Raw genomic sequence first — 12,477 nt, forward strand, 5'->3', positions numbered from 1 at the left:
GCAAAGAAATTAATTGATGCTCACTGGCTACACAATTCTCTTACTCTTAATCCCATGCTCAGTCTTCCTCTTTGAGTTGGTCTGTTTCTTGGTTCAGTGGATTGTGATCTTCCCCTGCCAGAACTACCTTCTTCAACTGGAGCTGATTTCAGCACAGTTTCTGAGTTGGCTTTCCTTGTGGACCAGAAATCCTGCATTCTTTGTGTCCATTATCACAAATATATTCTTCTTCCCCATCTTTGTTACCTTCCCCTAGGTCTGAGATAACACCCTGACAAGAGTACCATCTTTATCTTATCTTGAGTTCCTGTCACAGTGGCTTTATTTATAGTCCCTAGGAGACATATCTGGGGATGGGCATCTTCAGTGGTCACAGTTGCCTGTCTGTCCCATAACTTGGGGTAATCTTTGTTTGACCAGTGATACCTGTATTTGCAGTTGCTTCTTTGCACAGTTTGCCACAGTGGGAATATTTGTCTGGAAGTGTTAACCAGGATGTGCTACCCAAATCTCACCTCTGCCAAGTTAGAAACCTCCTGTCGCTCCCTTCTGTGCTTATCTCATGGCAATGTCTTTCTATGGCCTAAAGAGTGTTTGAGACAGGCAACTGTGCTCTTTGAGTCCTTACACCAGCTAGACTACAAATTTCATCATATTAGACTAGTCAAATGCAATGCTTTGAATAGTAAATATTATGAATAGAAGTAGTTTACCCTCACCTACTACCTGACCCAGAAGACAGACAGCAATTTCTAAACAGCATAGTTGCATATGGTTTCTAGTCATGTCTGTGAACACACTAATTAAAGCAGCTCATTTTTAGAAAAACAGGAACTTCAATAAATTACAAAGCAGAGAAGGTTTGATGTAAAGGTTAGATAATCCTGCAGAGCATGATGAAACCTGTGCCTGTCTTTACTTTTTTTCCTATGACAAGGAAATCTGAATGATGCTGATGTCTTGAAAAGCATGCAGTTCATAAAAAGAAACCAGCAGGAAGTCTTAAAAAGGAAGGATAGTGCTTTGTAGAAAATAATTTTTCATCCTGGGTACAATTAAGCTCCATGGACAAGCAGACCATTACATCCTGTCGCTAAATATCACAGCCCAAAGCCCCCTAATGAATTGATTAGCATTCTTGTTTCTTTAAGAAGTCAGAGACATGCACAGTTGGTTCACTCTTTTATTGACAAAGTCTGTAATTATGAATATTTCTCCTATATATTAGATTGTGTTAATTTGTGAGCTATCATGTGTATGCTAGCTGAAAAGAAATAGTTATTATCACAATTCTTCTGTTTCCTTTAATTAGGGAAGTCAAAGAATATTGAATTGATATTGATCTAACGTATTAAATCCATTGAGTGAAGTGTTCCATAAAAAGCACAGTGAACAAAATACACTTGTACGTTCCAAAAACTACTTAGTGGGTTTATGGAGAGTATTTAAATTGCATATGAAAAGTGATTTAGTCAACATGCTCTTTATCAGTACAACTCCCATCTTCTGATTTTCCAAGCAGCAGCTGAGAAAGTTTGAGTTTACTGATAAAAGTAGTGTTGATGGTGTTCTTTACAGAAACTTATGGAACTAATACTTGAGAGACAGTCAGTTGATTGCTGCCTTTCAGCTAGGAAAACCTCCTCTCTTTTGATCAATTAACTGTTTATTTGAAATTTAATTTGATTTGTTGACACTGCAGAAAGGGGAGGAAGAAACAGCACTTATTTAAGTCAGAGCCATCACTATCAAATGAGGTAGAAGAAACCTATTTCAGCTGCAGGTCTTGGTGCCTCCAAACTGTGGGTTACTTAGCTGACCTTATAGTTTGAAGTTTCCCCTGTGCAGCATAAACTGAATCTGTAAGATATCCTTGCATCCTAAGGACTTTTGTGGATTACAGGACATGAGCTCTTCAGGTAAAAAAAGGTTGCATGTTGCTCTTTGGTAGAGGGTCAAGATGTTAACTGTGGGGACAGGTAATGAGATAGGGCTTTGGCAACCAATGTAAATTTAATATAAGTCTATAATTCTTTCTATATCTGGTCTGGATGTAAGGCATGTATCATAGCTAGCACTGGTTTTACTTGTAATATATGATACATACACAGTGGATGCAGAAGCTTTGTGCGATACAAATATGTGCCAATTTATTTTAGTATTATAACATAGAGATAAGTAGGAATGAATCAAAGAAAAGGTATTACTTGATAAGTACTCTTCAGAAGTACTAATTAAAAAAATCTAAACATTTCTATGTGTTTCTTGAACTATTATATTCAGATGCAGAATTTTTCTTTTGAACCTTGGTATATCTCTCTCTGACATGTATTTGTCAGCTGCAAGTATTTTCCCAAAATGTGGGAAATCTTTAACAGAGTCCTACAGCATTCACACTTCTTGCTCTTAATAGAAATTACTTTGTTGAAACAGTTTGAAGTGACCTCAAAATATTTTTGCATCGGTCTTCAAAAGGTTTGCCATAGTTTGTGGAGACTGTTGTCATCTAGTATAGTGGTGGTCTCAGTTCCCTTTTGAAGATTCTGCTAAAATACAAATAGTTAATATTGGTGTCTTTTAAGGAAGTGTTTGGTAGAGATAAATGTTGTTCATTATATTTTCTAGGGTATCAGGTGCTTTTAGTTGGCTTGATGAGCTGCACTATATTAGTATTTTATATATCACAATGTATTAAAATAAGTATAAACTTCAGACAAGCAATTCACTGTGAAAAGAGCTGCCATAATATGCAAGACCAAAATTTTGCTACAGATCTTGTCTCAGCCATGCAATGCTGTCCTAGTACATTAATTATCAGAATAATCTGAAGTCCAGTGATTCCAAAAAGACAGTCCATGAAGTAAAGCCACTTCAGAAAAAGTTAGAAAATACCAAACTTCTTGATTTCATTTTCTTCCCACCTGTGTTGCAGCTCAGCTGTACTTCTGCCTTCATTCATCCAAAACCAATGAATTGTGTAGTTGATAATGCGTATGTATCAACCTGTTCATAATAATTACATTTGGGACTGCTTTACTCTGTAGTATTCCCTGTTGTTTCCAGTTTAGCTAGAGTTGGCTAACAAAAGCCATATTTAAGGAGAAAAGGAAGAGGAGTTATTAAAAATACCTAAATTGATGCACAGTCTCAGTAGAATGCCAAAAGCTTAGGGGTATCCCATAATGCACCAGATGGAAAATAAAAATCTCAGGATTCATCGTGTCTGGCATTGAAATGATAGATAGCAAAACATCTTGACAGAATACTGTATTTTGTGTTTAAAATAATGCATCAGATATTCAAGGGGAATCAGATTTCAACAATATAAAATTAACCAGTTTATATGGGCTCTATTAACATAGGTTTAATTTTATCTTTGTCTTGAAGAGTATTACAGAAATTTTCTCTCATCTCTCCCATTCCCCAGGTTTTCTTTCCAGGATATTTACTGATAATTTCAACTATTTTTTTTTTTTTTTTTTTTTTTAAAATTGCTTCCTAGAAAGCTAAAAATACTGGAATGTTTAATATCTGGCATTTATATAGAGAGACAGCCAAACTAATTTATCTAATTTTTTTTACCCTTCACTCTGTGGACGTAAGCACCCTCATAATTGCAAAAAACCTATATTTTTTTTATAAGATCTGTTAATAGTCAAAGAATCACAAATAATAAGTATCCTAAATTTTAGGATCAAAATTAAACCAGATGTACAAATTCTTTTCTCTAGTTTCACTATTTTTTTTGTTTTGGTTCGTTTGTGTTCTTGTGAACTGGTGACATTTCTTTTGATGGTCTTAGCTTGTGTTTTGTCATGTCTTGTTTCTCATAATTGTTTTTTATATAGTCCTTGGGCTCCATTTATAGACAAACCTCTCATCAACTTTCTTTGTTTCCTACCAATAGCTTTTTAAGAGTCCTAATAATTTTTTAAAAATCTTCAGTCTAAAGATCAGTTTCCTGTGCTCTGTGCTCATCTTGGGAGCTGAGTAAGGGAGACAAACTGATGTAGAAGAAAAGAGGGCTGGCACCAGCAGTCTGAGCTGTTGCCAGCCAATCAGCACTGGCAGTCTGAAGCTGCTTAAGAGCTGCATCTTGTGAAGTTATTAAAAGCATGGAAAGAAGCTTGAACTGGCAAAAGAACCGTCTTGAGAAAGTCTGAAATTAGATGGTTGAGGGGTGATGGAAGACGCAGCTTTTTAAATTGCTGAAATCTTGACTTTAGTTAGTCTTTTTTCACGACTGTCATAGGGGAGGTTGTTCTGCACTTACAGAATCAGCTAGTAGCCATTAGTGACTAATTAGAATATTGTGAAAGTGCATTATTTCTCCCTTCCTGCACATATCTGAGATCATTATTGTGTGAGTTTCTAGCCTGGATTCTAAATCACAAAAAAACCCCTATGAACTTCTTACTTGTTATTTTTAAAGCAGCCTTAAGAAACCAGAGGGACACTTAACAGTGCAACTGAAATGGAATTCGGCTTGTAAACAAAACTAAAAAAAGGAGTGTATTGCATAAAACCTGAAGAGTAAAAACAGTCATTCAGCTGTAAAATGTTAATATGTACTGGTCACTAATGGAGTTCCCTAGGGCTCAGTATTGAGGCCAGTCCTATTGAACATCTTTATTGATGATCTGGACGACAGGATTGAGTTCACTCTCCAGCAAGCTGGCTATCAGTTGTGTGGGAGTGTTGATCTGCTGGAAGTAGAAAGGCTCTGCAGAGGGATCTGTGCAGCCAGGTACAATGGACTGAGGCCAGTGGTATGAGATTCATTATGAAAAAATACCACGTCCTGTGCTCTTCTGTTGGTCTAGATTTTCATGCACTTGATTAAAAATTCTGTGCTTCATAAAATGATCAGAGTGTATTGAATCTATAGTAGAAAGCATACAAACAAAATAAATTCTCTTCTGCAGTAGTTGAGGTGGGTAATTGAGAGAAAAGATAAAATGGCTATTTCTTGTCTTTTGTAGCATTTACTACAGCAGGAAAATAATGGAACATAAATATTTGTTTAGCTACCATTTCATTAAAATACACACTTCCTGAAGTTGCCCGACATAAGGAAATAGCTATGTACAATATTTTGTCTTTGAGCTTCTTTGGCAAACTACATTATTGGAAGCCCTGTGTAAACATAAGGGGTTTTATTTTTTATGCAATATTTTGATGCTGTTTATAAATTGTTTATCTTTTATATAAGTAGTTTTATCGTTTTCACGTCTAATTTAATTAAGTTGTATTGACATTGCAAATATCCTTAGAAAAACCATAAATACCTTATTGCAGCCTTCAGGAACAGAAATAAATGCATTGCTGTTACAATGAAGTATTTATCTTTTATAATTTTTTCTTCTAATACTGTATATCTATATTTCTATATTTATTCTAATTTTAGTAGGAACTATATTTATTGATGAAAGTATTTATTGATGAAATATTCAGATTAATTATCGGTATCTGTACCTAAAATACATTGAAATTGTAATTTATATACCTAAGCATTTAGCTTCAATAAGAAGACAGTGATACTAAATAAACTACATGGGTGCTTGAAGTTAGATTAGTTACATACATTTAATTTCATTTCATAAGAAATTATGTATTAATTGAATAATCTTTAAATTTAAAGTGGTTGAGATATTTTGATGAAAGTCCCTGAATTTATTCATAGGCCTAGTATACAGAGTAAATACTAGGAAACATATACAACATGGAAGGAATTCTTTTGGTCCTTATTTGTGGAAATAAAAAATGTGTATGACTTACAAATCAATGTTAAGTGAAAGCAATGTGCTTGATTGGATTCACTGAGTATTCTTGCAGCCTTAACAGCAGTGTACAGCTTCCTAGTTCATGCCAAAGAAGATTTTCAGAAACTTTCACGGATGCATGAGAACATGGAAAAACTCTGTCAGAATGTGATGGGGTATTATGCCATTGACCTGAAGAAAGTTTCAGTGGAGGAGTTTTTAACGGACTTAAACAACTTCAGGATGATGTTCATGGTACAATATGTTTATTTTATGCCTAATGTTTCTTAGAAGTTATATTTTGTAACCTTATCTATATGTATGAATTTGGAAAACAAGCTGATTTGTGTCACAACTGGCTTCTTTTGATTACATAGCTTAACTTACTGACTACACTCCTGCAGCAATGTTGTATGAGCATGAGTTCTGTGACAAAATCTGGAAGAGTGATCCAACTAAAGCCTATAGAACTGTAGAAAGATTCACTTAGTGATTTTGCCACCTACTCCTCATTGCAGCCTAATCATTACAACTTATCATTACAACACACGTACTTAGGTTGCTTGCATGATTCCCAGTCTTGTTTGGTTTTGCTTGGTTAGTTGGGTTTTTTAATGATTTCAGACAGGTCTGAAGATTTACATGGAGAAAATTACTTCTTTCACAGGTCCTGAGAAACAGTTTGAAATGAATATTGCCATCACTTTTGAGAAAAGGGCTTAAACTGGAACCCATATGTTGTGGTTTTAAAGCAGTAACTAAAAAAATTACTAGAAAACTTACTTATTTCTTGCTGTGAGATATGGATTAGAACAAGAGCATAAAAGGCTTAAAACTTAAAAGGAATAAAGAAAGTTTATTAACAAAACTACAAGAATAAGAACACCAGAATAAACCTCCAGAAAACCCCTTTATCCCCCACTACCCAACCATTCCCTTGTTTACATGACAATATAGAGACAAAAAAACTTTGGAACTTTGGTGTTTAAAACAGTCCCAATTCCTGCTAGAATCTTTTCATCAGCCTTTTTAGAGAAACAGAAGTCTTCTTCTGCTAATCTATGGAGTTTCTCACAAGAAAACTATTTCTGTTATAGTTTTCTATTTCTCTGATGCCAGCTGCCCGGAAATCTGTCATCAGTTCACTCCTCCCATTTCACATCATTCTGAGGTGTGTTATGGGCCATGAGTCTAGGGATGTAATTTTTAAGGATGAGTTATTCAAAGGCAAAAGTCCTCTTCATCTGTCTCTGTGAGCTTTGCTGGAAAACAGAAGTTTTCTCTTTGCCTCTAAAACGGCCCCAAATCTTCAACTATTATTTCTCTCCCCTCTTTTCCAGCACCTCACTGTATCACAATTACTCCACCTTTTGCTCAAAATCCACACTTTGAACACTCCAAACCTCCCAATATACTCTGTCATGAATTAAAGGAGTTTTTTCAGGACCTTGTTGTCCATCTCCATAGCTTTAACAGAAAAAAATTTCAGCTTATAAAGCATCTCCTTATTCTCTCTTCCCTGTCTAAAACTTAACTCTTTTCTTCACTGTCTTTGATGGTTTTATGATGTCTTCTTCATGTTGATTGTCTCTGTCTCTCTGAGAAAAAGGAGTAATCTGTAAGTCTCATCCAGGTAGTAAAAGAATTAAAGTCTTGGAAAAGCTGCAGATGTTCATGGTGTCAGGTTTCAGTTCAGTGGCAGAAACTACAAACCAAGCCAGCCCGGCCGGCTCCGTTTCTCTCCCCCCTCCCCGCCCTCTGCGGCCTTGTCCGGCCTGGAGGGGGCAGGGGGAGGAGGCCGAGACAGAGCCTTGTTACCTCTTCAGAAGCCGGAAACCAAAGAGAGCAAGAGAGCCCTGACTTTACATCTTAAGGTGGTGTTCACCAGTTTATCTCACTTCTGAATGGTTAAAACCGCCGCCAATTCTCAGAAATGACCGATAATTGGTCAGGAGAAAAGACTCCCATCAGCCTCCAGCAGCTTCAACTTCCTTATCTCCCAAAGCTTTCTTAAAGGTAAAGTCACCCTATGACACCATATTTAGCAACCATTTGGAACACGTAATGATTACTAAGCCTCTGCTGCTTCAGAGTTTAACGACTAAAACCCTAGATATTATTCGTTGCAATAATTTTGCTTGGCAAGTTACATATGCCAGATTTTTGGGAACAGGGGCATTGATTGTGTTTTCCTAACTTGATCAGTGCCTAATACGAAGCTCAGTAGTCAGATTTCAGAATTAATAAGTATTACAAAATAGTAGTAATACTTTAATTCTGATGTTTAAACCATGCCTTCCATGTAAATGTCATAGAATTCTGAATGCTTAGGTTCATGTTGAGTTGGAGGCTCTAAGGAAGTGGTTGTGCTTTGCATTAATTTTCCCATATTTCTTCTCTGTATCTGTAAAATTAGCACTGATGCTAGCCTCTACTTCACAGCAGTGTCATAAAGATAGATTAATTAATGCTTCAAAACAGTTAGGTATTATTGATGAGCATGATAGAAGAAACCTTGAGGAAAATTAATAATTCTGTCTTGCAGAGCACAGTTTGAAGGCTGTATGAAAAGATGTGTAGATAAGGCATTAAACCCCCTATCATTCAATGACACTAACCAAAATCTTGAGTAGCTGCTCAATTCTGAGGCTTTTCAGAATAGATTTTTGAGATGCCTAGCATGAGACAAATAAACCGATTTTCAGAATTGTTTGGTATTGGAGTTTATTACTGACAGAAACTGCAGGTGATTGTTATCTTAGAAAATTTAGTTCAGAAGACCTGTAAATTTAGTGCTGAAAAATCATTGGATTATTAAGAAGCTCAGACTAAAAGACCACTCGTCACCAGTAGGTATGGGAGAGTGAAGTTCCATCAACTTGTTGTCATGCAAAGTTGATGATTTACATGAAGTATTTTCCTACCTATATTTATATGTTTTATTCTTAATTAACGAAAATATAGGAAAAAATTTAAAAATCTCTGTGTTTAGAACTTCAGTTTCATAGGTAACTTTGATCTGCATTTTGTATTTCAGTGCTATTTGGTAGTTGTGGCAACTGTTATTTGCACTCTGTGAGCACCAAATTAAAGTACAGTTACTTGGCCAGATCACAAAAAAGGGGTGAAGCATCTTGCCTTCAGAGCTTTAGCTTCCACAGCTAAGTTCCTGGTACACTCAGTGGAACATCTCTTATCAGAGGTCTCTGTAAACCTCACTCTGTACTTTCACAGCATCACGGGTACTGCAGGAGAGCTCATTCCTTTACCTCGAAGGATAGCTTTCATGATGAAGAAATTGTCTAATGGTTAGAATTTTCTTCCAGTTGTAGGAAAGGGAGCAAACATACCTTGAGGTAGCAGCTCTTCTGTCAAAGAGTAGGCTAATTGGGCTAATCATAGGGTATAAAAACCCCTTGCTCCTATTGGCGCTAGGTTACTTTGCAGCAGAGACAAAACTTCAAGAAGCAGAAGAAGAGCAACCAAGTAAGAGTGCTCCCTAGACTCTATTTTTCCTTCATATGAAGCAAATACTTAAATAAAAATTCGAAACAACCCTGGAAATCACAAGAGAGAGCCCAAGAATGCCTCCAGTTTGGAAAATCTAGGTCTTGGCATTCCACTTACATTTCATGTTGAAAGCACATGGGACATGTAGGATAGAATTTTGCCTTAAGGCATATCTTTATGAGAGTTTGAGTGTCTAATCCTGTGTTTAAGTCAAGGGAGATGCATATTTAATTCATTTAGTGGAATTTGGAGAGCTGTCTATCTGATGTCTCAAAGGAGACATAACAACAGAAGTACCTAGTATCCTGGAGAAGTGTCTTAAATAGTACCCAAGACATCATCAGCCTGAAATTATAAGCTTTGACATAGAATTTGTGGGAAATCACTTTCCTGTTAGAGAAAGGCTGGGGACAAGGTGTGATACTCCAAAGCATCCAATTTACACTGCATATGAAAGTATAAGCTATTAAGTCAGGCCCACTTGTTCAATGTGATTAGAAAGAGTAGCCATCTTCATGTGAATGACTGCAATCTGAGGCTGAGTCCTATTGATAATATTTTTAGGGAAAAAGTTAGAAATTCCTATGGTCACTCTATTAGGAAAGTGTATAATTTCTGCCAATATTGTAGTTGCCAAGTACTATGTCCCATTTGAATTTTATTCAGTAGTTTATCCAGTAGCTTATTCTACAGAATGCCCAGTCTGAAAATCTGCAAATCATTTGTCAAAATTAATTCAATTAAAAATTTTAACATTTTGTAGGAAGCATCTATTCTCCCCCCCTCCCCCCCCGCCATCAAGAACTTTGACAGAAATGACTTTGGAGGGGTCACTGTGAAAATACTGTTTTGCTTTGTATAAAAATCCATTTCATTGTCGTTTTTTTCATGATGTAAAGCTTCTTCAGTTATCCAAAACAAGTTTGTTTTGTTTTTTCCTGAGTGCAGTCTGGATGTTTTCTTGCTAAAAACAAATGAAACATTAATTATCCCTACAAACTTGCAGTTTTGCCTCAGACCTTGTGAAGATGTTAGCCATTTTGTAAGAGGGGACACTGATATATTATTAAAGACAGGGTTCTGTGTAACTGTTCTGAAAAAAATAACTTTCTGCAATGAAGAATAGGTGCACTTTAATGCAAAAGTAAATTCTCAGAGCACTGAGAGTTTACCAGTGTACATAGCTAATACTAAAATAATGAAAAGATAATCCCAAATTACTTTTGTTAAAAATGTATTGAATGTAATAGAGTTTTTTTGCTTAATGTCTGAATACGCAAAATTTTTATTTCAAAACTCTGAAACTCATTGTTCTGTTTTAGCTTCATTGGAAGTTTTGGAGTACATATTTATAATTCAAAATAAACAGTTTTGTATTCATATTAACTAGAATTTATAAACCCAGTGAATTAATGCATATGTTGATAAGAATAAGAAAAATGCAACACTCTTACCCAGGCAGCCTTGTTTTGCTTCATATAGTGGCAGCATGAGAAAGAAGAAAGTGTTGAAATTGTTTTAGAACTACAAATGGTCGCATACATTTTTGTAGAACAAGGTGTTTTAGACAGTTTGAATTCTTCCTACATTAACATGTATTCTTAAGATGTATTTCTTGTTGAATTTAGAATCCTCATTTGGGGGCAATTAGTATGCTTTTAATGTATTTATTCTGAGTTTGCTTACTCTTCTGAATAAAATGTACTAAATATGGAATGCAAAATACTTACTTGATTTGATAAATTAAGGTTAGTTAGAGGATATGGTTTGAAAGCTTTTTTCTTTTTTATTAAGGTTCAGCTTTGATTTTGCTAAGATTTCAATTTTAATGGAACTCCTTATTACTTTTTTCATAGCAAGCTGTAAAAGAAAATATGAGAAGAAGGGAAGCAGAAGAAAAACAGAGACGTGCTAAAATAGCTAAGGAGAAGGCAGAAAAAGAAAAACTAGAGAGACAACAAAAGAAAAAACGCTTGTTAGAAATGAAAACAGGTAAGTAATGTAGAAAACACATTTTACCAAGCATTTACTGGAAATAAAGCTTCTATTTTTTCATTATCTGAAGTGCTGTGAGAAAAAATCAAAATAGATGAATTCTTTTTCACTGATTAAAGTTTTCAGCAAAGAAGTGTTTAAATTTTAGGTTTTTTAAATGAGCTTTCCTAATCGCCTGGGGTTTTGAGTTATAAAATAACTCAAATTGCTGCTTTTTATTTTACCATTGGAATATATTGAACTTTGTGTGACCAAGTGTAAGTTCAGTTATGCTCAGAACCCTTTACGTTACTTGAGAAAAGACATTTTCCAAATCACAAAGCAATTTTCTTTAACTAAGGTTACATACTCATTTTCGTTCTTTTATAAGACTAAGCCCTTCCTGAATTACTTTGTATTTTACTTTGAATATGCTAATTGTTATTTTAACAGGTCCCTATTGAAATGCCTCAAAAACCCCCTCAGCCATGCATTTTAAAAGTTACTGGTACAATATTGTCTTTTGTACCAAGAGATGGCAGATGCTGTTAGTGTCCTGTTACTAAAAGAGGTGTCTGATGATCCTCTATATGCCTGTATTTTATCTTAGACTGAGCTTCAGTAGTCCTTCAGAGTGATACATGACTTAATGGGTAAATTGCCACGAGCTAATCTTTTTTTTTGTTCCTGAGCAGATCTTGTTAAACAGTTCCCTACCTAAACCCTGGTTGGCACCTTTGGCATAAATGATTATCTGTCTCTTCCAGTTTTCACTAATAGCCAGAGTAGGTGTGTTTAGTTTCAGAGGTGCTTCAGACCAAATGTCTTTGATTTACTTTTATAAGCCCATCCATGTTTTGAGGGGTGAGTCTAAAGCTTTCTTGTGGGAAATCAGGTGCTGTTCTCTGAACACAGAAATTCTAATTCTTTAGAAGTACATTTCAAGACCAAATCAGAAAACCGCCAGTAACAATCTTTTCAAAGCTATAGAAGATAGAGGAGGCTGCAGAAGACTAGAAAGGGATAAAAGTGGTGTCTGTATTTAAGCATGATTGGAAATGTTTCAAATGAGATTTCTCTCAGACATGTATGGCATTTTGGATGGAAAATTGATAGTCTTTTAGTCAAAGTTAAAGCTGCTCTCAAATCCTGTTCTTCATAATGTTATGTTCGGTCTTCCCAGAATGCAGGTGCCAATGTCGGAGACTTATGTGTTATATACACATGTGTA

The 12,477-nt window shown here is 35.5% G+C and overlaps 1 protein-coding gene across 1 annotated transcript in view; it reads left to right on the forward strand.

Moving 5' to 3' along the window:
• DIAPH3 (diaphanous related formin 3) overlaps positions 1-12,477 on the forward strand; it is a 217,716-nt gene that overhangs the window by 123,888 nt on the left and 81,351 nt on the right. The window contains exons 24-25 of the mRNA XM_058829342.1: positions 5,853-6,017; positions 11,129-11,264. Coding sequence (XP_058685325.1) covers positions 5,853-6,017; positions 11,129-11,264 — 301 coding nt within the window. The remainder of the gene's footprint in view (positions 1-5,852; positions 6,018-11,128; positions 11,265-12,477) is intronic.

This window comes from Poecile atricapillus, chromosome 1, assembly GCF_030490865.1.
Source record: "Poecile atricapillus isolate bPoeAtr1 chromosome 1, bPoeAtr1.hap1, whole genome shotgun sequence".
Classification (NCBI taxonomy): domain Eukaryota; kingdom Metazoa; phylum Chordata; class Aves; order Passeriformes; family Paridae; genus Poecile; species Poecile atricapillus.